Raw genomic sequence first — 26,003 nt, 5'->3', positions numbered from 1 at the left:
ATCTCTGATGAAATCACTATCACAGTTTCACAGATGGGTTAGATGGCCCAGTTAGGCTACATGACCCAACCAGAAGTTTGTCATGTCAGGGGCAGGTTTGGGCCATTTTTTAAAATGTTAGATGTCATCCAGTAGGTGTATATAATAACTTGCTGTCTTTAGCTGGACACAATTTGAGTAATTTTGGATATTTTATAAAGATAACTATTCCTTTAAAGCTGTCAGTTAGTGGTCGACCAATATGAGTTTTTTAATGACTGACACCGATATTAAAAAGCACGTTGGGCAATAATGGGCTGATATAACACAAATGCATTGCAGTAAATGAGAGACATACAGAAAATTGGTCAAACTAAATGAACAACTATTTTGTATTATGTGGCTAATTAGTAGCATGTAGCTTAGCATTAAAACAGACTTGAAACCCCTTGGTGCACCGTGCTCACACAATATTACGTAAATCTCGTACAGTTAAATGGGCCAAATATGAATAAAATATATAGGAATTTAAATGTGTTATTATTAGTACATACCAGAAAATATTTGTATCATCCACCTCACATGACCCATTATACTGTGGTCATTTTACGTGCTATATAGCTGCCGAACAGAAAAAAATATTACCCGATTGTAAAAATGTAAGCACAGATAATTAAAAAATGACAAATATTGACCCAATATATCAGCTGCAGTGATATAGCTGTTAGTATAACTACACTGTCAGTATTCTACGCAAACATAATGAAAACATTTGATCTCAACATGTTTCAGTATTATTCTGAGCTGTAGAGAGAGTCCACAGCATGCAAACCCGAGCTTCCATGACCTATGTGAAGAGCACATACACTCTTAAAAATAAAGGTGCTTTACAATGCCTTAGAAAAACGTTTTTTGTCTAATGGCTGGAATACACTGCAAGACTTTTGCTCAGATTTTCAGTCTGGAGTTGTTGCAGAAAGTCTGCGCCAGTCTGCAGATTTTATCATGTATTGTTTTCTATGCAAACGTTCAAAAAATCTGCAAGTGTATGATGTCTAGTTTTTTAATAATCTGTTCAGATTGTATTCCAGCCTTAATTTGTTCCATGAAGAACCTTTAACATCCAAAAAACCTTTCTGTTTCACAAAAGTTTCTTTGTGGCGAAAAAAAGGTTCTTCAAAAGGTAAGAAAGAGATGGTTATTTTAAGAAAGCATCTTTATTTTTAAGAGGGTACACTGCCGCTGAAGCACACCATACAGCGTTTTGACCCTACCGGGAATTGTGCAATGATAACAGACCCTGTGTTGAACTAAAGTGTAACTTTACATTCTTTAATGGGTATGTGTGTGTTGGTGAGGAAGTGAAATATGTGTTATGAACCAGATTCTGTGCACGTAATTAATTTCACACAGTATTTTTCACTGCCGTCTGGCTCATATATAATTCACAAGCTTTTGGAGCTGTTTGCTGTATGGTTAACACAAAGTCTATCTGGTGTGATTCACGTTTCACATGCACTTTACTTTACCCATCACACACGCATGCACGCACACACTCACACACTAAGTGTAATGAGTCCACAGGGGAGAGACCTTGACTATAACATTCACCCGTCTGCTGTGAAGATGTTGATCATTTCACATCACTAACACCACTCACATCCTGCTTCACCTGAGCCTGAGTTCACTTTTCTTCTAACTTCTAACAGGAAGTTAATATCGTTGTGCCTCAACAAAATATAATTTCATTTTGTCATTTCCTCTCAGCCTTCTTCAATATGAATGTTAGGTCAGATGGGTCACACAGATTTAAGGAGACACAGAGGGACTAGACTCGAACAAACAAGGGATCACCTAACATAAAATTGCTTCATTTCATCAGCACAACCACAAAAATAATTAGTCACAAAACATTGTGCTTAAAATATATATAAAATTGTATCTGTCTTTTACCTTGTATTTTTTTCAACCTGTCTCCTCTGGGTTGGATCATCTGGATTGGATGTTGTTTTCTCTTTCTCTACGACTTACTAACAGATAAAAAAAACCTGTAACGTGAGGCAGGCCCGCTGTGAGTTTCTTTTGAAGATCGAGATGTTTCATCTTACCTCTCAGCTTGCCTCGTCTCTGCCTCTTTCTGATCCTGGTCCTTTTTCGATTCTCAGGGCTGGCGGGTAACGACTGAGGTGCCCTTGAGCAAGGCACTTTACCCCTACTTGCTCCCCGGGTGCTGCAGTGATAGCTGCCCACTGCTCTGGGTGTACGTGTGTTCACCACTTGCTGTGTGTGTGTTCACTACTCTCTGGATGGGTTAAATGCAGAGGTCACATTTCGGGTATGGGTCACCATATCTGACTAATAGGTCACTTTCGCAATTCACAATTCAATTCTTTCACAATAAATTGGGACCCTTGTTACATGTCATGAGACAACTATGTCCCCCTCACTCCATGCCGTTACAGTGTTCCAGGCACCTGCAACCTCTTGTTTACCATACTAGAGCTTTAAAATCTTGGCCACATCACCGCCAAAAGAAAAGTAAAGTCAGCTCTAAGTGTACAGAGCATGTTGGTTTATGCTGAAGGGAATGCGTCTCATGGTGCCCTGCTGCACTGAAACTGATGTTTAACGCACACAATGAGTCATATGTTCTGTCTGCTATGTACACAAGACTCTTTACAGAAACCTGACCTTTACATGGAACGCGAGATGATTATTAAGGAGTAATGTCCAAGTCTTGGCCTTTTCTTGATGTGACTGTAGCAGCAGATTTGTGGGTTAGAGGTATTTTAAGAAACAGCACCATGGTAACCACTGTAGCCTTTTTCTGCTTGTTCTGTCATGGGGTTATGACTAATGTCAAGGTCTCAGTCTGTATCACAGATTTCTCTCCTGCCTATAATTTAGCACATATATACGTATATGGGTAGTTGATAAATAAAGCGTAAATGTGTCATGATGTGACAGCAACCAAAAAACTAACAATGAAGATATATTTATCTTATGCTATTTTATACTATAAATATTAATAATATAAAATAATATATTATAAATAGGGATTTTACTGTAAGATAATACCTTGGTATAAAGTCCACAGTGCAATATATATTGCAATATTTAACATGCCAAATGATGACTTGGAAACGTGCCATAAGCATCCTCTTTTGTTTATCCTCTAATCGTAGCTTTTGCTTAGAGGTGTGACTTATAGTATGAGATGGGTCAGATGACTTAAAAATCCCTTTTATAAAATAAAATGATTCCAGCAGAAAGGTAACATCTATTATTTTTCTAACATTCTCTATGTTAGGCCCAGAAGACCAATCGTTTCACACAGTCATGTAGGAATGCAGCGATTACTGAATTTCACTATTAACCGCGCTTAAAAACATCACGGTTAATTAATCGTAAAGGCTCTAGATTAACTATGACAGAGAGACCAAACAGCGAATCTTACATGTACATTCACAATCAAGGCTGTAGAGGTGACAGTTGGGCTTTCAGTGCTACGTAAACAAACAAAGCGCCATGTAAGTTAACGGAGTCGCACACCGGACAAGAAGCGTCGCATCGAGAACAGCTCACAGGACACGTACATTCTGTATGCGCAAGCTCAAATTCAAAGTCTACTTCTGTTGCAAGTTGAACCAATTTAACTTATTTTGATGTTATTATTTAGCGAATAGGCTCCATATCATGTTGATAAATCCATTATTGTTTGCTGTAAACGAAAATAGTGGTGGGAAAAAAGCATGTGTTCAGTGGCGCTAGCTCTTAAAGGTACAGCAGCATAATAAATATATCTATTTTAATGCTCACCAAACAACAAAATACAAAGACAAAACACTCACTGCTCCTGAATGATCAACTTTAATAACTTAAATATGGTTTGATCTATATATCATTATACTGTGAAGACTATGAAGTGTTATTTTACATTTGACTCCTTTGTTCAGTTTCTGTACCTATTAACCACAGTTAGACCAACCTGAAACACCTAAAAAGCACTGTTCATTTTATGTGTGTGTTTGCTTTATTACATTTATTTGTGCTATTGCTCATAATTTGATAATTTGTTCTAATTTTATTACTAACTGATTGACTATTACTATTAGAGTTAGGCTAATAGTTTTATGGCATTATGAGCTTATTTATTAAGATGGCATAGGTTAAAAAAGCAAACTAATAACTAGACATTATTTATTTATAACTTTTTGTGGTGGGCAAGTACAAATTTTGTCAGTGCCAGTAAAAATGTGGAAATTAATGAATGCAAAATAACCGTAATCGTGCAACCGTGATTATTCCTCAGACTATATAATCGTACCAACAAAATCTATAATCGTTGCATAATACTGAGACAATTTTGCTATTGCGATAACACGATATCGATAATATTGTTACATCCCTAATTATAAACAGTTCTGCCAAACCTCCTTAAATGTTTTCCCAAAGGTGAACAGTTTATACTCCAAGTACAACGCCACCATATGGATAGAGAGTTTTTAATTCATGCTCTCACATCCCCATACAGTTGCCCAATAGGGTTTCATTAAAAATGCATTACTTGGACAAGTTTTTTGGGGCTCACATGCATGCCTCAAATTTTTATTTAGGTAAAGTGACTTTGGGGATGTCTCCTAGACTTTACTGTACCTAAATAAAATCTCAATTACTTGTCAGTCGCAACCATTACGCAAAGGGCCCCTCTGTTCCTGTCAGAAGATTATTTCTTATAATGACCTCACTCAGGAGAAGCTAGACACAGATCAGGCCATGTAAGACAGAATTATTAATGCCAGATAAACCCCAGATTGCTCATGAATGGTTGCCTTTGCCCACAAGCGGACACCTGCTCTGTGTCTCTCACGGCCAGAGAGAGCTGCCAGCACGACTGCTTGCAGGAAATTGACGCTCTTTTTCAGCTGTGCTGTGCTGAGCACGACCCTGTGGACGTGCCAGGCCAGACTATGAAGTCCAATCAAATGTCGAATTTCCAGTTGAACTTGACAGCAGTGAATGTGTGTATTATGTCCTTCAGTTCACATCAGACTATAACATTGTATTTTTCACATTAGTCCATCTAATACAGGCAATACAGATGTTTTAGAGTAACAGCTGCCATAAAGACCAGCCAGTGCTGGCAACTCCTCTTAGTGCTTTTGTTTCTCTTGCATGTAATGTGCGGCAGTGTAAGCGTGTGTTTGTATCGGCGGGTCAGACCCTGTTATGTAAAGGGCCCCACATCACATAGCCTGCTTTACTTCAGTGGACTGTAGCCTGTTTGAAGTTTGCAGTGCAATGGAAACTGTTATGGGTGAGGTCCGGAGGGCACGTCTGCTGATGAAAAGCTTTACGCAAAGCTCGCTGATGGTTTTGGACCTGGGAATCCTGCTTGTTTACAGTGAAGAATGATATCATCACAGTCGTTGGCAGTCCTACACACATTTCCAGTTATAATGCGCAGTCTGTGCTGGCGTACAAAGCTGAACTGTTATGGGCTCGCCGAATGATAATTATGACTTTCACTCCAATCGCCATTTTGCGGGGACTAACACATGTTGTCACATGCCTTTTGGTATCTTTTTGTGTACTGTACCCCTGCAGTATTTCATTCCATGTCATGCTTATTAAAGTATTGAACTGCAGTCCTACTTTTCGTTTGTGCGGCATAGAAACCTCATAGCAACTCTCACTCACAATACTCTAGCATTCGTGTATCAATATACTAAAAAGCACCAAGAGAATATTTGTAATGTCAAAAAGGCGCGTAATAAGCGCTGTGTAAAAGACAAATCGGCTATTGCACACCAGACGTGCACATTCTGTACCCAAAAGCTCAAGTTCAAAGTCTATTCCTGATACAAGATGGGCCAGTATTAACTTATTTCTTATGCTATTTATATTAAATAATTGGTGGTCTTTAGACATTAATCAATATATCGGCACCATATCGCGCTGGTATATCTGTTGTTGTTTTCTTGTACCAGTTTATTTATGTGGTAGAATCGGGTAACCTACTTTATGAAGACTTTCTTTGTATTAATGCATTGGTTTTTTACATTAATGTCAAACATTTAAATGTATCTTGCAGTCTAGGATGAAGTTTTTATGTGTATTTAAGGCAAATTTAGTTAAATATCATGTAAGGATTTTGAGTAAAATGATCATGTAAGGATTTTGAAAAATGAGCTTGCTATGCATAAAATAGCTGCTTGGAGACGTTGCAAAAGCTTTACATTGAAAAGTGTTCTGTGTTTATATTTCTCCTCTGTTTATTTTATTGTCCCCATGTTGTTATTCTTTAACCCTCATTGGGACTAGAGGTCAGGAAATGGGCAGGAAATCATGTTAAACTAAATTATAATCTGCTTCACGACAGCTAGAGTCGCTTTGCTGTTTTATCAGTGGTGAATGTTCTGGGAGGTTTGTGTGATTTATGTAAAGATCTCCAGCGATCAGATTAGACTGAGCGTTTGCTTTCAAAGAACTGTCACTGACCTAATTGGGCCTGCAACCAACAACTCTAGCTGTTCAGGAAACGGCACCGCCCAGCAGCCTGCCTTCGTATCAGATACGTTCTTGCCACGTCTAAAAACAGATAAAGAGTCGATGGCATTATCTTAATGCCAAACATGTAATCCATATCTTCAAAATCTAGTTTAAAGATAGAGAAAAAGATGATAGAATAGGGAGGGGACGTGGTGGTCGACTAATTGTACAGTAAACAATTTATCCATGTTATGTCTATTGTAAGTTTTCTTAGAATCTATGTATAGTTAGCTTGCTGTGCTTTAGTTAAAAACATCTACATCACGTGACATAATGTTGTCATGCACATCCCTGGCAGAAATAGCCCTTTATTAGTCTTAAGGCCAATGTTACTATCTCATCTCCCAGCCATAGCCATTTCAAAAGGAAGCATGGGTCTGGTCTCAGTACAGTAGGGATTGGCCGCCCTTATGTGCACTTCTAGTTTGCTGATCAACAAAGCAGTCACTGTTTAGCTGAAGGACAGAGATGGCAATGTTTGCTTTTAACGCCCCCCGCCCCCCCAGGTTTGATTAACCATGAAAATATGAGGTGTATGGTACAAAATGGACAAAACACTAAACTTTAAAGGTTTTTTTTGGAATTAAAACCATAGGGAATATAAATATAGCAAAATAAAGCAAATACTGACTACAATTTATTATGTAATACTTTGCAGCCGTTCTTCTGAGACTTGTGTTTTGTTTTTGCCAAGCCTTTTTAAATTCTTCCCTTCTTAAAATGCAATGTGTGCAACCTAAATATAGCATTTTTAATGCATTATTAATAAAAAAGCTAGGATGTTCAATTCATTCACTTTTAGCCATGACTGTGAAGATATTTATTCATGTTAAATAATGCTTAATATTTTTTTACCTATACCCTCTGGGACTCTAGAAGGTCCATATTCTTGCTGCATAATATAATAGACATTCTTTATGTGAAACATTGTTTAGGTGGTTTTGTAAGCTAAATGCTTGCGACATTCCATCAACAGACCTTATCAGCTCAAGTGGGAATGAGAAAAGATAACAGAGACATACACATGTAGATAGCGGTTCCTCCCATGATTCTCTGCACTGATAAACGGCCGCAGAGGTCTGCCGCAGCGTCTCGTACATCAGCTGCTCAGTCAGCAGGTTTCCCGCCTTCGCTCCGGGTGAATTGATTGGGACAGGCCAATTTTCTCCACAGACATGGGGCTTATAGTACATAACCTGTTTTTTTCCCGGAATATGACTGGAATGACAAGTAATTAGTGGGAGTGTATCTTTTTCTATTAAACTGTTATATTGGAATATTAACCTCTTGGAGCTGACAAATGACAAAACATCACAATTTAAATGTGTTGTTAGAATACCACAGTGGTTTTAATGATTTTTGCATTGTGTTGAGCTTAATCAGCATAGACAGCATATTTATTGATGTGAAATTATGGCTAAATGATAGGACTATTATTTTCGGCATTCAATCATTTCCATCTGGTTAAATCTATTCAAACCATTAACTCAGAGTCAGCAATTCATTTGTTCACAGTGCGACATTTCATGGGTTCAAATGTTTTAGTAAATGTGACCTAGAATTGTAAGACAGCACTGTACATATAAGATGACTGTTATTCTGCTCTTCACATCCTTTGTTTTATTTGTATCAGATTAAATGTTATTGCCAATGTCATTTAATAACCACCAAGTTTCATTTATGCAGACACATTCAATAAAGGCTGTGATTGGGCTTTTATGTAGTTACACCATGTTGGTTTAATCTTAAACTCAGACCTCTAGAGAGATGTAATGTTGTCCTTTTTAATACCTGCTTCATAATTGTGCACATACATCTCTTTGTGCGTGATGTGCTGACTTGCGCCTCAAGCCTTCTTGGCACTGTTGCACTTCATTACATCATGTGATAAGAAATGTCAGGCTTTTATTACAGGTTTGATCTGATTGCAGTGTATTGCTTGAATGTCTAGAAAGCATGAATGAGAATTATTAGTGCTGCGACAGGAAAGAGCCCATTGAGACTGAAAAGTGAGATTCACACTCAATCGCCAATGCAGTGCACATATGGAGCAATAGGAACAGATGTTGTATAAATTATTTTACCCCTGTCAGTGGGACCTGCTTAAAAGCTAGTTGTGGTAGAAAAATGAAAATTTTCTACAACGAATATAGGCAAGAGGATATGATGCAATGCTTCAGGTTTTCTGTTCTTTAAACCCATGAATATTATGTATCCTGAGGCAAGGAGTGACAATGCAAATATATGACACATTATCTCAACGCTACATTGATCGGATGGTAACAAACATGTAGTGAACCTTTCTTTGGTGGAATAGACAGAAAGGTCTAGGAGGAATCATAAATGAACATTATGGTAGCCTACTACTTGCTAGCTTCTCAGACAGTGAGCATTGTTGTTGTGAGATGTGGAGGTTTTTAGGACCCTGCCAGGCTCCCGTCATGTGTAGGATTAGTCATGTCTCGCTGTCTGCTCCCCCCCCCTCCCCCCCCCCCACAGTACGGCTGTGTAAGTAGGTTAATGTGAAGAGCCAGAGGGAATCCTACACACACACGCACACAATGACAAGCAGTAGTCCTACATTACAATGCAGACTTGTATAGAGAAAACGTGCACAAAACTGACTGTAACACACAGCATGGATATGCTGAAAAATTTATTGAGGCCTGTAGGTGATCATAACCTCTCTGCAGGTCTGAGATCTGTGTGTGTGAATGACCACAGTAACTGCAGGTCAGAAGGACAGATCCTGCTCTAGTAGACTCGCACACAGATCGCAAGAACAGCAGGTTTCAAATTGTGCTTTCCAGCGTGATTTTAGAAAAGCTCTTGGCTAAGATTTCAGGTGATTTCCTGCTCTCATTGTGAGGCAGTCATTTTAAAGGTGTGCTGAACTGGCCGTTTTTATTATTTTATACTGTTGTCTGAGGTTTACTTATGACGTCCGCATGGTTTTTACATTCGATAACATCAGAATCAATAAGTAATAGGCTATTTTCTACCCTGGTTTTGAGGCCGTCTGGTCAAACGCTCTGTTTTAATGGGCGTGCCGCATTGAAGACTTGGAAGTAAACGCCCACTGCTATGATTGGATAGCAGTTTGTGTAGTAAACTTAGTTGGAGCATTCTGTGAATTTGGTTAGACACGTAACGTTAGGTCACACATTATCAGGACATATCAAGCGACCTCGTAACAAAGCAATAGTGACATATGGTACAAATATGTTTTACTCACATAAGATTGCTGCGCAATTCCTGTCGGATCCAATATTGACTGCACAGCACTGCTTTTTAATTTTAGTCTCTCCGCAAATCCAGCGCCTTGTTCACAATGTATCCATGGTGAAATGACGCGAACAAATGCTCAATGTTTCACCCACGTGAGCAGGAACGTACTTAAAAATAAACTTCAACCACGCATTCCTAATATCAGAATCCGTAGGAAGCGACTGTGTTCTTCCACAACCAGGCGCTGCACAATGTTACACGTTTGTTGCTTGGTCGCTCTAAATAAAAATAACAGTGAAAGAAGTCCTCACTTTTGCACATATGACACGGGTCTAGCCACTTTCGAGAGCCCTTCGCTAAAGTGACAGCGTTGCCAGATCTTCACAGAAAAAATAAGCAAATAAAGACAAGACAAAAACAAACCAGATGCAGATTGTTTATATATTTTACAAGACAAAAAATTCGTAAAATCTGCAACAGACCATTTATTAAGACCTAAGTGCCGAGGCTTTTTGATCTAAGACCAAACAACAAGCATTAAAGCGCTTATTAATAACAAACATGGCAACACAGCAAAAGAGCGCTGTGTGATGTAGCCTTGCAAGCATAAACACAACACAGCGCATATCAGCAGTTTAAACTGACGGACAAAACGAATCTTTAGCCGAAATATATGTCGCTATGGTTACCAGTTTGTCAATCATCACAAATGTGGGAGTGTGTACTATATGTGGCTAAAGTCATTCGCGAACCAGTGGGCGGGGCTAGAGAAGTAGTCGTTGATATTTTTCTGTGGAGGCGGTGTTCAACGTATCTATGATAGATATGTGCATTCCAGGACCTGGCGTTCGCTGAGCCTGGTGTCAATAACAATTGTAATTTCAGTAACAAGGGCGTTTTCAGTTCTGACACTTACAGGATGTTCGCTTGAATACGATTCCCTCTTATACAACAAAAGCTCGGGTTAAAATTGAGGTCTTAATTCATTGCCCCTTTGAAGGATAAGCGTAAGTGCTTCGAGCTAAATAGAGGTCTGAAGGGGCGGTCACACTAGATTTTGTCTTCTGTTCACTTCCTCTCATGTGCATGTTGAATGTGGGAGAATGATTGCGTAGGCATACGAGTAGAATTATTTTGTTGTGTTTTAAAGTTCAGGTTTGGTGAACTGTCCTGTCGTGTTTGACCAAAGGAGGCTGAAAACATCACGGGTTGATTTCTAAACTCATAGTTCGTACGAAAAATAAGTTGCGATGGTGTTTTCTTTTGAATTGTGACATACATCCAGTGCTGGAAATGACCACAGATTCACTGGAGGGACAGTATACAAATGTTTAACACTCACCATCAATTTTTGATCAATTCTGCCTTTTAAAACTTGAATATAGCACTCATATTGTCTTTCAGCATGAAGTAAAAAGTGTTTTCAGTCTAAAAGTTCGGTTTGGTTATAAAAAATATATGTTACATGTACTGAATTGATTTAAGAAACCTGAAATGGGGGTTAGAAATCTTTTCAGAGGGGGTTGTGTCCATCTTTTAGTCTCTATTTTTCTTCATCTTGCCTGGAGTCATTTTGTGAGGCTACACGAGCACCCTGCTGCTTGGCTGAGTTTTTGGCAGGGTTTTAATGCCACCAGCTAAAAGTTTTTTGTCCGGGATGAGATGGGGTGAATGTCTCCATGGCGACAGGATGAGGAGGGGGGAGGAAAGTGGTGATGAGAACGCAGGTTTGACGGCGAGGATAATCAGAGGCCATGTATGCATGCAGTCAAGAAGAACAAAACCTAATCCTTGTTCTTAAGGGAGTAAATTAGGATAAATAAGTGGTAAATTAACCTGAACCTCCCTAAAAATGTATTTACTGGTACCATTGTTGTACTTTTTATTTATTGTTTGTTTGTTTGTTAAATGTAAAGTTTCTGTGCTAGCGGCAGTAAACAGCATGCTGTATGTGTCATAGTCACAGATGTTCTACCAATTTAGTTTACTTCATAATCACAAAACAGTCAATAATGTTTTTTAACGGTTTGGGTTTTATTTTTCTTAGTGTTGTCTTGTCCACAGCTGTGTTAGGTCTAGACACTTTACGTCCAATAAAACAGTGTTTAAAGATTTTTAGGAACCACAAAGTTCATATATGTGGAAGATGTATTTTGCCAGTTTCAAAAGTCAAATGATGCATGATAACATTTCCCATTTTATTGACCTTTATTTAAATTATGGTCTCTATAAACAGAAAACAAGGAAGCCACATATCACTTTTGTATTGTGTGAGTGAATAAAAATTAACATAGATTATCGGAGTGTGTGTGTGTGTGTGCGTCGTGTGCGTGTGTGTGTGTGCGTGTGCGTGTGCGTGTGTGCGTGTGCGTGTGTGTGTGTGTGTTGTTAGTAAGGGTGTATCCATCATTACTGCATGCTTTGGTGCTGCCATCTGGAGATGCTGAGAGATGATTTGCCACAGCGATGGAAAGAAACACACACGCGCACACACACACACAAATTAAACACGTTTTCAGATTGTTACAATGGTGATATATTTCCTGTAAAGAGTGATCAGTTTTAGTTTGATGTGTCTGTGATGTAATAGAGGCGTGAGTTCTGCATGTGTAATATCCTGTTCTGTCTGTGAAATGAAGCTGAGCTCATTGCCTCTCGGCTATGTGTCTCCAGAGGTAAACGCATAACTGCGTGCCAGTCTTAATACGTCTCTTTCTTTCTGTGCTTTCATTTCATGTTGCTCTATTTTCAGTATCTCTTTTGCTTCTTTTCCAAATCCTGAGCATCCCTCTGGAGTCAGGCTGTAGTTTCTTATTCAGTGTTCTACTGGATCAAGATTGTGTCAACACTTAGTTTTTGATGTTCACAGTGGTCTATAATAGAGTTTTTATGTATTTATTTTTTTCACACACACGTCTTTATGGTAAGCATTATTATTTCTGAAGCTCATAGCCTCATACCTTCCCATAGGGTTAGAAATGTGTTGGGAGTTTTGAGCACAGATCTTTCTGCATTTTTTTACTTTAAAGGGATAGTTCACCCAAAAATTAAAATTCTCTCATCATTTACTCACCCTCAGGTTGTTCCAAACCTGTATAAATATCGTTGTTCTGCTGAACACAAAGGAAGATATTTGGAAGAATGTTAGTAATCAAACAGATCTCATCCCCAATTTACTGCCATAGTAGGGAAAATAAATACCATGGGAGTCAATATGAGATCTGTTTGGTTACTGACATTCTTCCAAATATCTTTCTTTGTGTTCTAAAAAATGCTGCGTTTCTTCAACTTAGTTTTGGGTCAACCTCAACCGTTGGGTTATAAATTACTGGGTTGTTCCAGCCCAAAATTATGGGTTATTTAATCTGGAATGCTGGGTTGTTTTAACCCATTGTTGGGTCAAATATAAACATTTTCTAGGTTAATTCTAGGCGTCTACTCTCGAGCGTCTGAAATGTCTTTGGTCCAGCACCTGGATTCGTTTGGCCACCCAGAATCAAGATAACAGCTAACAGCGTCGTCTTTTTTGGTCCTTGGGCCAACCAGAATCACGTGTTCTAAACGTCATGTTTGCGCCCATGAAAAGCATTGCTGAAAGGCCAAGTGAGGGACGAACGCAAAGTGTCGTCTCGGATAAAGAGAAAATGGCGTTGATATTTATTAGGGCTGGGTAAAAAATGTAATGATTTTAATCGATCTTCAATTTAATTAAACAATATCTAATTCTTAATGCGTGTGCTTTAGTTCAAGGATATCTGTATTTCACCTATCTTCCTGAAGATGCCGCAATCACTCATGCTGATACATTTAAAACAAAACAAATTCAAATAAAAAGTGGGAGAGGGGGGCGGATCATGGCGGAAGCTCACGGTAGCCAATGGACCCCAGCGCCGGCTAAATTAAAGTCTGATGTGTGGAAGCACTTTATGTTTAAAGGCAATGACGGCAAAGGTGAGGTCGACAAAACAACTGTCGTTTGAAAGTTGTGCCCGCAAGAGCTATGATTTTTCAACAACACAACAAACCTACGAAACCACCTGTTGAGATGTCACACTGACGTGATATCTGGTTCATGCGATTCTGGACAGCAACGGTTAGACGTTGCTTTTGCCTGCAAATTACAGTCAGATTCTCCTCGCACTAAGAAAATAACTGACACTATAGTAATGCTGATTTGCAAGGATTTACGCCCATACGCGATAGTTGAGAACGAGGGTGTCACGAAGTGTGAAGGAAGAACCCAAGCGCAGGCAGCAGGGATGAAGGGGTTAACAAACAGATTTTATTAAACAAAGAAACAAAACAAAGACCCACGATGGGGATAACAGATAAACAGGAAAACAGGATAAACAAGACGAAGACTAACTGACACTAGACTGAATAAACACTTGACAAACTAAACTAAACACTTACTAGGATGACGAAAACAGCAACAACGGGAACAAGAACAGGCAATGACGGCTGACGCTGGACAAGCAACAAGACAAACTGGATACAATGACCGAGCAACAAGACAATGAAACATGAGGGTATTATAAAGGCAAGACAAAGGAGGGATAATTACACAGGGCAGGTGAGGAACATTAGACACGGCAGGGAAGCAATACAGGAAACGAGAGGGGCGCGGCCAATGACAAGACACGAGAAAGCACATGAGAAGTAAAAGCGTAAACAACTCATGGCTTTCTCACATAAAACCTAAGGGCTCCGTCCTGATCCTGCCACACGACTAGAAATACAGAACCAAGAAGGCATTAAACAAACATGGGAGGGGGGGTGGGGCAAAACAAGGGTTCAAAGGGGGCAGTCCAAAGGGGCTGGGGGAATGGTCCTAGTCCCCGATTGCGCTTGAGGGCGCGGAGTTCTGGGGGACTTAGGGGAGGAAGTCCTGGGGGGAACCGCCGACTGGAATGTCGGCGGGACAAGGCTGGGGACCGGCTGGAAGACCGGTTGGAAGGCCGGCTGGAAGGCTGGCTGCTGCACCGGGCTGGATCCCGGCTGCACCGGGCTGGACACCGGCTGGGACGCCGGGTGGATTACCGGCTGGGACGCCGGGTGGATCACCGGCCGGGATGCCGGCTGGATCACCGGCCTGGATTCCGGCCGCACCGGACTGGGTGCCGGTCGCACCGGACTCGATGCCAGCCGCACCGGACTGGATGCCGGCCGCACCGGACTGGATTCCGGCCGCACCGGACTGGACGCCGGCTGCTGCACCGGACTGGGCCCGGCCGCACCGGACTGGATGCCGGCTGCACCGGCGTGGACGCTCCTCCGCTGCGCCTCTCCTCCCTCCTTCTCCGCACCACCGGATCCATAGCCGACCTTGGCGAATCCGTGGGGACCTGAGGGAGTTCCGCAGCGGAGGAGTCCGCCGACGTCATCCGCGGATCCCCCCTCTCCCGCCCGCTACTGGCTCCGCCGTGTCTAATGTTTCCCACCTGCCTTGTGTCATTATCCCTCGTTTGTCTTGCCTTTAAAATGCCCTCATGTTTCTTTGTCCTGTGCTCGTGGATTGTGTGTATGTACTTGCGTTCAGTATGTTTGCATTCAGTGTTCAGATGTCCTCCGTGTTGCCTGTGCCTCTTGTTGCCGTTTCCCCTTGTCACAGTAAGTGTTTAGTTTAGTCTATGTCAAGTGTTGTTTAGTTTAGTGTTTAGTTAGTTTACTCTCTTTACTCTTTACTTATTATTATCTTGTTCTTGTTTACACCCCCTCGTGGGCTTTTGTTTTGTTTATTTAAATAAAAGTCTTTTGTTTAACCCCTTCATCCCCGCTGCCTGCAATTGGGTTCTTCCCCTTTGAAAAGCCCTGACAGAGGGCTTTCACAATCTTATCAATGTTTTGGAGCCGAGATACGCAATGGTGACACGCAAGGAGAGTTTCAGTTACCAGCATATATACTTAAATGTGGATTCCATGCCTGCAAAACTAGCATTTTAATCTTAATAAAAAGTACTGATAACTAATCGATATTGAATATATGATAAACCATATAAATAAGAATCGAATCGAATCGCCAATTTGGTCGCAAAACCCAGCCCTAATATTTATTATTCAGTTCGCCAGTGTGATCGAAGCGGCAATGTTATGAGTGACAGGTGCCAGTCTCCCTTTAGAATTTCCACTTCTAGAGCTCTGCCCTTCTAAGCGAATAAGGCACATGGGTGCGATTGATATTCATCCGAAGTTTCAGTAGTAGAAGCTGTAGTTTACAGATGATATTAATCATTATTTTAGAGACCGATCAATTCGCTTCATAATACATTGAAAAGAGTTTGATAAGATGACATTGATTGTGATGAAATCACTGCTCTAGCAGTTTTCAGTCATCAGTTTTAAATTCTGGACCTGTATACATTCAATTAGTCCTGTTTTGACCAGGAGAGTTTTTCCCACTTGTCAGTTTCACCTGAAGCATGGATTGCTCAGTAGTGAGTGGAGAAGATAAATGATTGAGCCAATTGATGGCCAATGTAGAAATCAGCTGTCAAAGGAACATCTGATTTCCGGGGAAAACCATTTCAATCCAGTCACCTTTGATGCACTTTTTTTTAAGGATGTAATCATTATTACACGCCAATGTCACCTGAAATTGATTTGTGTTTAATGCGATGGTGTCCGCTTGAAGGTAGACTGTGCTTCTTTCTCAAAATCAAAGCATTCCTAATACTTTCTCTCATTCATACACACAGGCATCCACTGTGTTTCCCTCCACCCAAAACCACAATAGCTTAACATACCTGAACCTACGGTTTCCCTGGAGAGCAGCCATCCACACAAGGCTGTTGTTTTAAAGGGGCTTTGGCTTTCCTGAGGGTGTATCGATGTGTTTTCAAAATTAACCCTAAAGTATACTTGAGTCTTGAAACAGAAGTGCCCTTCTGTGTCAATTCAACTAGAGGTCTCCATTTGAAAGCTTTGATTTTGTGGATCGGTGCTGACCGCCCTGACCCCTGGATTTGCCCCGCTTATGAAAGATAAATGAGGTCCATGTGCGAAAACTTGAAATTGATCTTTCTCTGTCTCATCTGCAGGCGTTGGCATCTCATCGGGCTTATCTCCTCAGTGCACGAATCCCCACCAAGGTAAGAAGATTTAGGATGTGGTTCAGTTTTTTCCCAATGTGTCTTTGTCAAAATCGTATTCTCTCTGTAGAATTTGATCTGGGTTGAGTTGTGTTAGGACTGAAATACTAAAACGCATCACACACCTCTATCCCACCTTTAAAGAAATAGTTGCCATCTCTTTCTGCTCTGGGCTTCAGAGGATTAAGAGGAGTTATTTTCGCCGGTGGCCTTCTCTCCACTGACTCTCACTGTAGCCAGAGCTGAAAGTGAAGAGGATCAGTTAATCATGTTATGACATCCCATAATGCCACAGACTAAGGCTTCCTATTAGTGGTAAATGGATCGGATTGATTACTGAACAGCTTAAGTAAATCAACTTGGGCATTGACTGGGTTCACGCAGCTACCAAAGGCACTGCATTGTGCATAAACATGACATGTACCATACACACACGCACACAATCTTACACAAATAAAATGGTTTCTATTCTGAGCTAATTATATTTTCTTACACTTACACACATACAAAAGTGAAAGGCTTTGTTTTTATGTTTATTGAACTCAAATTGTAGGTTCGGTCGGTCTATCAGTATGGCCGACTGATGCCTTCAGATTCACTTTCAAAGCATTTATGTTAAGAAGGAAAACAATGCAGGTCATGTTTTGAAGAGATGGAGCGGCGGCGCTGTGTTTCATATGAAATCTACAGTACTACACACACTTTAAGCACACAAGGGACTCATGATGCTCCCATTTGGTTGGTTTTTTGTGATCACAGTGTGCCCTATGGCACTGTGTGGGCAGTCGTGGCCTGATGGTTAGAGACTCGGACTTGTAACCCAAATGTTGCCGGTTCGAGCCTCAGTACCAGCAGGGATTGTAGGTGGGGGGCGTGAATGATCAGTGCTCTCCTCCACCTTCAATACCACAAGGTGAGGTGAGACCCTTGAGCAAGGCACCGATCCCCCCCAACTGCTCCCCGGGCTCACTGCTCTGGGTGTGTGTTCACTTGGATGGGTTAAATGCAGAGCACAAATTCCGAGTATGGAACACCATACTTGGCCTCACATCACATCACATCACTATGAACACCTAGTACTCTGGTTACTTTGTGTTTAATGTAAACACCCGAGTGAAGAAGTCCTGGTACAATGGATATGCAAAGACACCTGGGTTCATGTTTGGTGCTCTTTTATAGTTACTTATTATAACTGTGAACACGCTTTCTATTGGCTGCTACTGCAACTCATTTTGTTCATAGAAGAACATAGAGAAAACATTTCAGAATTTAGACATACATAATTGACATTTCCAATCTAAGTCATTCATAATACAAGGCATACAAAATTTAAGTCATAAACAAAAAAGTTAGATGTCTATTAGGAAAACTTTGTACTGGTAAGTACAGTAGTAAAACATGGTATGTGTTCACTAGCATGAAATAAATCTGCTCACTACAGCAGTGCCAGCAGTGTGGCACTTGTTTGTGGGGTGTGTCTGTAGAATGTACTGCAGCTGTGAATGTCTTGAATATGGCTTATGATTAATGATTTGCCAAGAATATTGTCATGTATGCATAAAAGTAGTTTGGAAAAACTCTTTTTTTACTTTGGAAATATCTATTTTTAACCTACTATCTGTTAGTAACTTACTGTTAGAGCTGCACGATTCTGGATAAATTGAGAATCACAATTTTTTTTGTTTCAAATAGAGATCGCGGTTCTCTTACGCTTCTGAATGACGGCTAAAAGTAATACATCATTTACTAGAGGTTCTGACAAAAAATAGGCATATAAAAGGTTTATTTAGGTAAGGTAATATTTGGGACTTTGCTTCAAAATGATTACATATTTCATTGTTAACCTATAGCTAGGGCTGTGACGGTGGCCGTGACAACCGCACCACCGCGGTGGTAAAGTGCCATGACGGTGGCGAACTGCCACCGGTGGTAGTGCACGTCACTCTGACAAATATAGGTGTAATAAATATGAGAGTTGCGATAACGATTGCTAGTTGTAACCTTTCAGTTGTGGATGGTTTTATTTAAAAGATTTTACATTAACAGAAATTATTGGCATACGTTTCCGTTGGTGCGTTCGAGCGCGGGCCTGCACGGCAAAACCCAGGTTATTCTGCGGGTTTTGCAATGGATCTTGTTGTGAAATGAACAGATATGTAAAATCAAAACTGGCTATGACCTGCTTGCTTAGTGTCGGAGCGCGCGCAGGTTTTGCCGCGGTTGCGGAGAGACATCTCTTCATTTGCGCTCCTGTGCACATCTTCTGAACGCGCATTTAGTGCAGCTGTACACATTTTAATCTGGACAATGTCAACAAGTAAGTTTCACATCAACGAGTCGGAAAAAGTAAAGTTTTTATGGCAATCTGAATAGGAAAGCCAATGTAGGTTTAAACAGTTTGTTTCAAATGGAATTGTTAAGGACTGTAAGGGTTAATACGCCACTGACTGAAGTTACTGCAACAAGAGCTTTTTTATTTAGTATTTAACTTTCTTATATCGTTTAAGTTTTCATTATTTACTGATGTTTATTTAAATGTTTTATATGCTGTAGTGTGCCGTTTCACTGATGGATTTGCGCGTTAAACATTGACGGATGTTTCATCCTCATTTATTTCAGATATCATATTTCAATTTCAAGTATTTAACAATTTCAAGTATTTAAATAAGGTCTATATTTCTCTTCCACTCGTTATGTGGTTGCTACACGCAAATATAATAATATAAATATTATTTATATAAATATTATATATTTCTCAACCACCGCACCACCGCGGTCGATTTGTCTATTACCACCGCGGTGGTAAAAAACTGCCACCGTCACAGCCCTACCTATAGCTACTATTATAGTGAGGGAATTTTTACAACAAATCCCATAGGTGAACTATAGTGGTAATTTTTTTTAAGTTTTACTTCAAATACAAAAAGTTAAACTTCCTTTAAAGTACTAATCCATTGAAGTAAATGTATATATATGAAATATTTCTACAGCCAAACAAATTCATAAGGTGGCACTTGCAATTAAAGGTCAATTAGCCTGACATCTGCAGACTGCTTAAAGAGGTCTTAAAATAAAATACATTTTTATATCAATTTTTTTCTTTCTGGTTGGTTATGCTGGCAATTCGGGAGGTACCCTGAGATTTGATTGGTTATCATTGAGAGATGGTTGCGGCCCAGAGTCAAGACCTGAACACAGAGGGGAATATGGCCTTAAAAGCATGCAGTGATGCCTGGCTTCACTTTGATGAACTTGACGAAAATACAGTCAAATCCAAGATGTGCAGCGCCAAGCAGGCATACCAGTCTATAACAAGTTAGATTTGTTATCATCTTACACCCTCTATGACGCACACGAGCGGTGCGATGCAATGCGGCAAAACACAATAGAAACCAAAGGCATTTGTTGTGTGTCATCGCGCCGCATCCAGTGGAGACAGAATTTCTGTTTATGTTGGTTTCTAGTTCTTTTGTTTTCAGTCCATTCCAATGGAAGTGCACACTCGCGAGCCTGAAACTCAGCTTCCCTAGGAATGAATTGAAGACGGAGCGTGCGCCAAACGCTCGCCCCAGTAGAAACGCACCGTTATATTTAAACACAAAATGTTAGGTGATACCACTACCAGACAGATGTATAAGACAGAAGTCGTATAAGCATTTTACTGTCAGACACCAACAGATAGAAATGTGACTGCAGAGACGATGACGCTAATGCTGATATTTCTGCTAAATGTTTACTGTATTTTCAAAAACATTGTTTTAATTTAATTATTTACTCGATCTTGTCATAGTTTTATCAACATACATTTTTGTATCAGTGTTGTAATTAAAATCTTTACATTATTGACACGAGGCACACGTCTCGCACCCCGCTCAAGCCCTGCCCCCTATTAATCGAGTACTCGTTTTTCAAACATTTCCAGTAATTGAAATGAAATACGGACAAAAATGCCCATCCCTAGTTCCTCTTGATATGTAGAACAAGAGTATGTTTACACGAGAAAGGTGGAGTAGATAACGGAAACGTTTGTCATTTGCATTTTTTAAAAGTTTAACATACACACGACAACGTTGTCAAAACAATCGGCATTTAAATGGATCTGCGAAAATGAGTAAAAACAGTGTATTATGCATGACAGACCAGTTGGTGATGTCACTTTGTAAAGAAACACTATGAGCCAGCGCACATACGCATATCCAGGTTTAACCCAAAAGTGCTTTTTAATACCCTTTGTGTGTTTAGAATTTGGCAAACGTAAATAATGTTATCTACTTTTTGCTTTAGAAACGTTATTAAGTTGCACAAACACACAGTCCTGTAGGCCTCCATTGTTGTTTTGAGTGTTCTTGTTCATGCCTAAAGACTGAACACGCAATCTGCATACGCTTGACATCCCAATTTTGCATTTTCACAGTCTACACAGAGACGACAAAGGCGTCTTGCACGTTAAAAACTTGTTTGTTTTCAAAACTTTGGGTTTTCAGTCCCCCAAAATGTTGTTGTTTTGTGAACAAACTGCCAAAAATGCATTTTAAAAATTCTGTTTTAAGTTGATAAGGTTGTCACATAAACTGGCCCTAAAGAAACTCTTGACACTTCACCCTATTCTGAATGAGTTGAGATTAGCTCTTGAGCTTCATTTAGTGTCAGCGCGGGGGGCTTATTGAGATCATTGTGATAAAACCTGTATCACAGAGCTAATTAAAGTTGCTAAATTAACTGAATTAATTGCCCTCATCTTTTCATGTATTTTGCACATATGAATCTTGAGAGATTTAAACTGGATAAATTGTTTTCGGCACATTGCTTTCCTCAATTAACAATGGTTTAACTATTTTATCCATAGTTTTTTTGTTTTATTTGTAGTAAAATTATAGTAACCATATTTACTATGGTCTCACTATAATGACTATAGTCTAATTATGACATTTCTAGTAAAACAATGGTAATGTATATAGTATTCAATTCACAACAACACATTAATCGAACAATAGTTAATTTTCTTAAGGAAATGCTGTTGCTAGGGGTTTAAGTTGGTTGCTATGATTATATGAACAGAAGACAGAAGTTCCTCTTACAGTATTTTACTTCCTTTATCTTCACAATGGCTTCAGTTGTTTAATGATTATGGTTTATATATGAATGCCAGAATCATGGTAAAGTGTTTATTAGGGGGAAGGTTACTGAACATTTATCAGTGTATGAAACTGACTGATAGTTCAGTGACAGTAAAAGAGAAAACATGGGATTTTTAAAATCATTTTACTTCCTCAATTCTCACACCTAGCTGTCACTTGTGTAATTATTTACAACTAATTTACCTTCTAGATCTCTTGCGGATATGTTTTGTACCCACAGGGAAGTGTCTAAATGGGTGTGTTAGTTTATTGGGCTATACTGTATATGGGGCTGTGGGTTTTTGCTCAGTCAGGGTATGAGCCTAATCTCTTTTTCCAAGTATAAATGAGACGGTGGGTAATCGAACATGTACACACACACTTACATCTCACCTTACCTGTGAGTTTCAGAGCAGGCATCTGTCTCTCACAGCATGAGCACAATTTGCCGTCCAATTGTAGGTAATTAAACGACTCTGAGCTATAAATGGACAATTCCAGCTATATGGATGTGTCATTTTCAGTCAAAACGTGAAATACATATAAATTCTCATAATGTAGAAGAATGTTGAACCATCTGTTTATATTTTGCTAAACCCTTGTTGAAAGAGTAGGCATCAGAAAAATATCAGTGTAAGGACATGTTTTCTATTTTAAGTCCATGAGGATTTTGTATTTCTGTGAATTGAGATGCACAAACCAAAAACAATAATATCCAACAGATGAAGAAGGGGTGGCTCTTCATGGAACATCATTTTTATGTGCCCATTTATGACTGCTATGGAACTTTATGAATGTGACATTTCTGAACGCGGATCTGACTATGGAAAATCATGCTTTGAAAACTTGAGACTTAACATGGGTATTTAAACCACCAAATATTGACATCTGAGCTGTCACTTGAAAACCGTGGGTAAAAACTTTATTTTTATAGTGGTAAGTTGACTTTTGCATGGAATTGTGTTATCTAAGTCTGTTAATCTTAGCAAAAAAAAAACTTGCTATTGTTTCAGTCAGACAAATGCTCCGTCCCAGTTTGCCTACTTATACTATGCACTAAAAGTATGTACTGTTTTTGTTATGTAAAATACACATTTTTGCAAAACAATATGTACGCACTGGGACATACTAACAGGAAACAGAAGTGGCCGTTGTTGCCTGCCTGGACAACATTGTGCCCATTAACTGTCTATCACATCAAAACAGAACTCTTCTTTCCATTTAAGTATTTTTTTATTAATTGTTTCATATGTAATGTTTAACTAATGTTAAAAGTTATAATTATTAATTTAGTGACGCATCAGTTATTTAATTTTATTAATGCAGTGTAGCGTCACTAAACTCCGCCTACTCGCGGTGAGTTGTGGGTAATATCAGCCATTAGAGTGTGCATCATTCTGCCCTTCGAATTTCTACCGGAAGTAGTAGACCATCCGGGAATCTTTGGAATACTCTTTTCAACATACTACGATTTGGGACATACTAATTCTATTTTCGAACACTATTTAGGACGGATAGTATGCGAATTGGGTCGCAGCAAAAGGGTTTGAAATTTAAATCAAATCAAAATTATTTTTATGTTATTTTAAAGTGCATGTAATCACACTCAGTGGGATGGTCTCTCTTCTTCAATGAAGGTTGATATTGCTGAAGTACATATATTTTGTATGTTCTGGTTTAACTGGCTCCGAGTTGCACACACCCCCAACTGAAGGTTTTGTTTTTAAAATATATATTTCAGCACTGTTGGTAGATTTTATTACACTGCTCGTTGGAATGCTTGATTCTGATTGGCCAGTGAATCAATGCAGGTTCGTTATTCCCAGATAAAAACCTCTCAAAACGAATAACACATGGTAACCCGGATGCAGCAAATCATTTTGACAGGTTTTTTTGACAAATTAAATATAAATATGTCTTTTGATAACATTTATGACATTATATTTACAAATGATTAAACCAAATTGCCTGTTCGTGCCATTTAACGTCGTTTCTTACCTTAAAACCGAAAGTAAACAGCTTTTCCACACGGAAGGTCTGCATTCGGTAAAAATGAGCTAATAAAATATTTCAAATTCACATTTCATGTCTGTTTTTTCTCATGTGGCAAGTAGCCATGTAATAAGCGGGATAATGAACATGCAGCCGGCTGTTATCACGAAATAAGCCCCTTCAGTGTGATACAAGACCCTCCACTTCGCGGCTTATTTCTGCGATAACAACCGGCGGCCTGTACATTATCCCTTACGTATCAGTAGTCTCAACCAAAATACTATAGTTGGAGTTTATGTGTGTTGGTGTGTGTGTTCAGTGGTCATGTTGGAAAGGCCTGTCACTCTTTGTCATGTAAGCGTTCAGCCCTTGAGCGAGTGTGTGTTGTGTGTGCTAGTGCAGTGTGGAAAGAAAGACCTTTATCTTGATGCTGAATCTGTTGAACCGTAGCTCAAGGGAGCCAGTCATGCAGTGTATGTGGCAATATAGGGAAACACACACTCTGACAAGCCCTTCAGAATCTTTATGATGTGTGTTTGTGTGCAAAAGGTGTGTGTGACTGTGGTTTGTGTGGGTGCTGTTGTATGTTCCCGCAGTACATGTTTCCTCTTAGGACGTGTGTGTGAATATTAACTGTGTAAAAGTTCATTATTAATGATCAATAAAGTCTTTAGTTTATATTTGTAAAATCAGTTTATTTGTTTATATTTGGAAAATATGTGCTCGCGTAGAGAGCGGTGGTAGAACTGAGTCATATTTTACCCTCTGGGTTGTAATGCTGCTATTTTGGGCTCAAATTTTGAGCTTGGACAAAAATTGAATGCATTTAATGTGTGAGGTCATGATTTATTCATAGTGTTTCTCTGTTTTAGGTGGAGCAGACTTTCAATTATTTGGAGATTCAAGGCATCACTTGTAGCAAACCCACACAGGTAATAATAAATCATAGTTCGTGGAACTTAAAGATGTGTCAAAACGCCCTGACCCAGTGCAATGAATTAATAAATAAGCTCATACTTGCAAAATAAAATCAGAAATGCAAAACTATTTAATTAAATAATAAATAAATATACTGTTCATACAATTAAAATAAAAAAATAATAAATATAAGAAAATTTGGTAACACTGTACAAAAAGGTTAATTAAAAAGAATAGTTAAGTAAGTAAGTAAATGCATTAACTAAAATAAGCATTGTAAGTGTCAATACAATTGTTAAAGCTATTCACTGTGCATTAACTAATGTGAACAGATACAACTTTTGAATGTAAAAATGTATTAGTATAAATGCTAAAATTAACATGAAACAATACTTTTTTTTTCAATTAAGTAAATTAAATCATAAAATATACATGTCAGAAACTGTAAATAACAAGAGCACATAGCGATAAGAATACAGGATAATGCCAAATTCGTATTTATTTGCCAAATGCATACATGTAATACCTGTAGACATTGACTGTTGAGCTGTATTATTCCAGTATTTATAGCATGCGGTGTTGATGTTGTGTGTCAGTTTGCAGTGGAGTATGAGCGGGGTCAGATATCTCTTAAGATGGCATCTACAGATGAGGTGAATGAGGTGGTGGCTCACATTGGCAGCTGCCTACAGAGAATCTGGCCTGGTCTGCCTCCTCTGTGAGTATTTTTGACAGCTTTACAAACAACACTGAATGAACACACAACTGAAACATGCAAACGTGCAGTATAGGACGTGAATTATGGTGATTAATTATCTTAGAAAACCATGTAAATGCAATGGCACCATAGCATACTGAACATCAAAGTTCGAATGAATGAATACATGAAGATTGACATTGCTTCTGATATGTTGGAGTGCCCTGTTGAATCTCTTTTTTGTGCTCTTCTTCTCTAATCTCTGCAGGAAGGTGATGAAGAGGTTGTCCATGGAGCCTCCTGAGAGGATCAGCACTTTGCAGGCACTCTGGGAGAGTCAGAGTGGATCTGAACCTGGACCCTGTGGTAAAATTCCCATCATGCATTGTGTCGTGGAACATCTCTTTGTGTATCTGCTTCTGAATAAGATTG

At 39.3% G+C, this 26,003-nt stretch overlaps 1 protein-coding gene across 1 annotated transcript in view; it reads left to right on the top strand.

Moving 5' to 3' along the window:
- Positions 1-26,003, top strand: part of LOC130558365 (F-actin-uncapping protein LRRC16A-like) — a 66,412-nt gene that overhangs the window by 15,248 nt on the left and 25,161 nt on the right. Inside the window, exons 3-6 of the mRNA XM_057340735.1 lie at positions 16,797-16,847; positions 24,829-24,888; positions 25,471-25,592; positions 25,840-25,937. Coding sequence (XP_057196718.1) covers positions 16,797-16,847; positions 24,829-24,888; positions 25,471-25,592; positions 25,840-25,937 — 331 coding nt within the window. The remainder of the gene's footprint in view (positions 1-16,796; positions 16,848-24,828; positions 24,889-25,470; positions 25,593-25,839; positions 25,938-26,003) is intronic.

Source organism: Triplophysa rosa, linkage group LG8 (assembly GCF_024868665.1).
Source record: "Triplophysa rosa linkage group LG8, Trosa_1v2, whole genome shotgun sequence".
Lineage (NCBI taxonomy): Eukaryota > Metazoa > Chordata > Actinopteri > Cypriniformes > Nemacheilidae > Triplophysa > Triplophysa rosa.
Note: the sequence above shows the minus strand (reverse complement) of the source record. Positions and strands in the feature narration are given on the sequence as shown.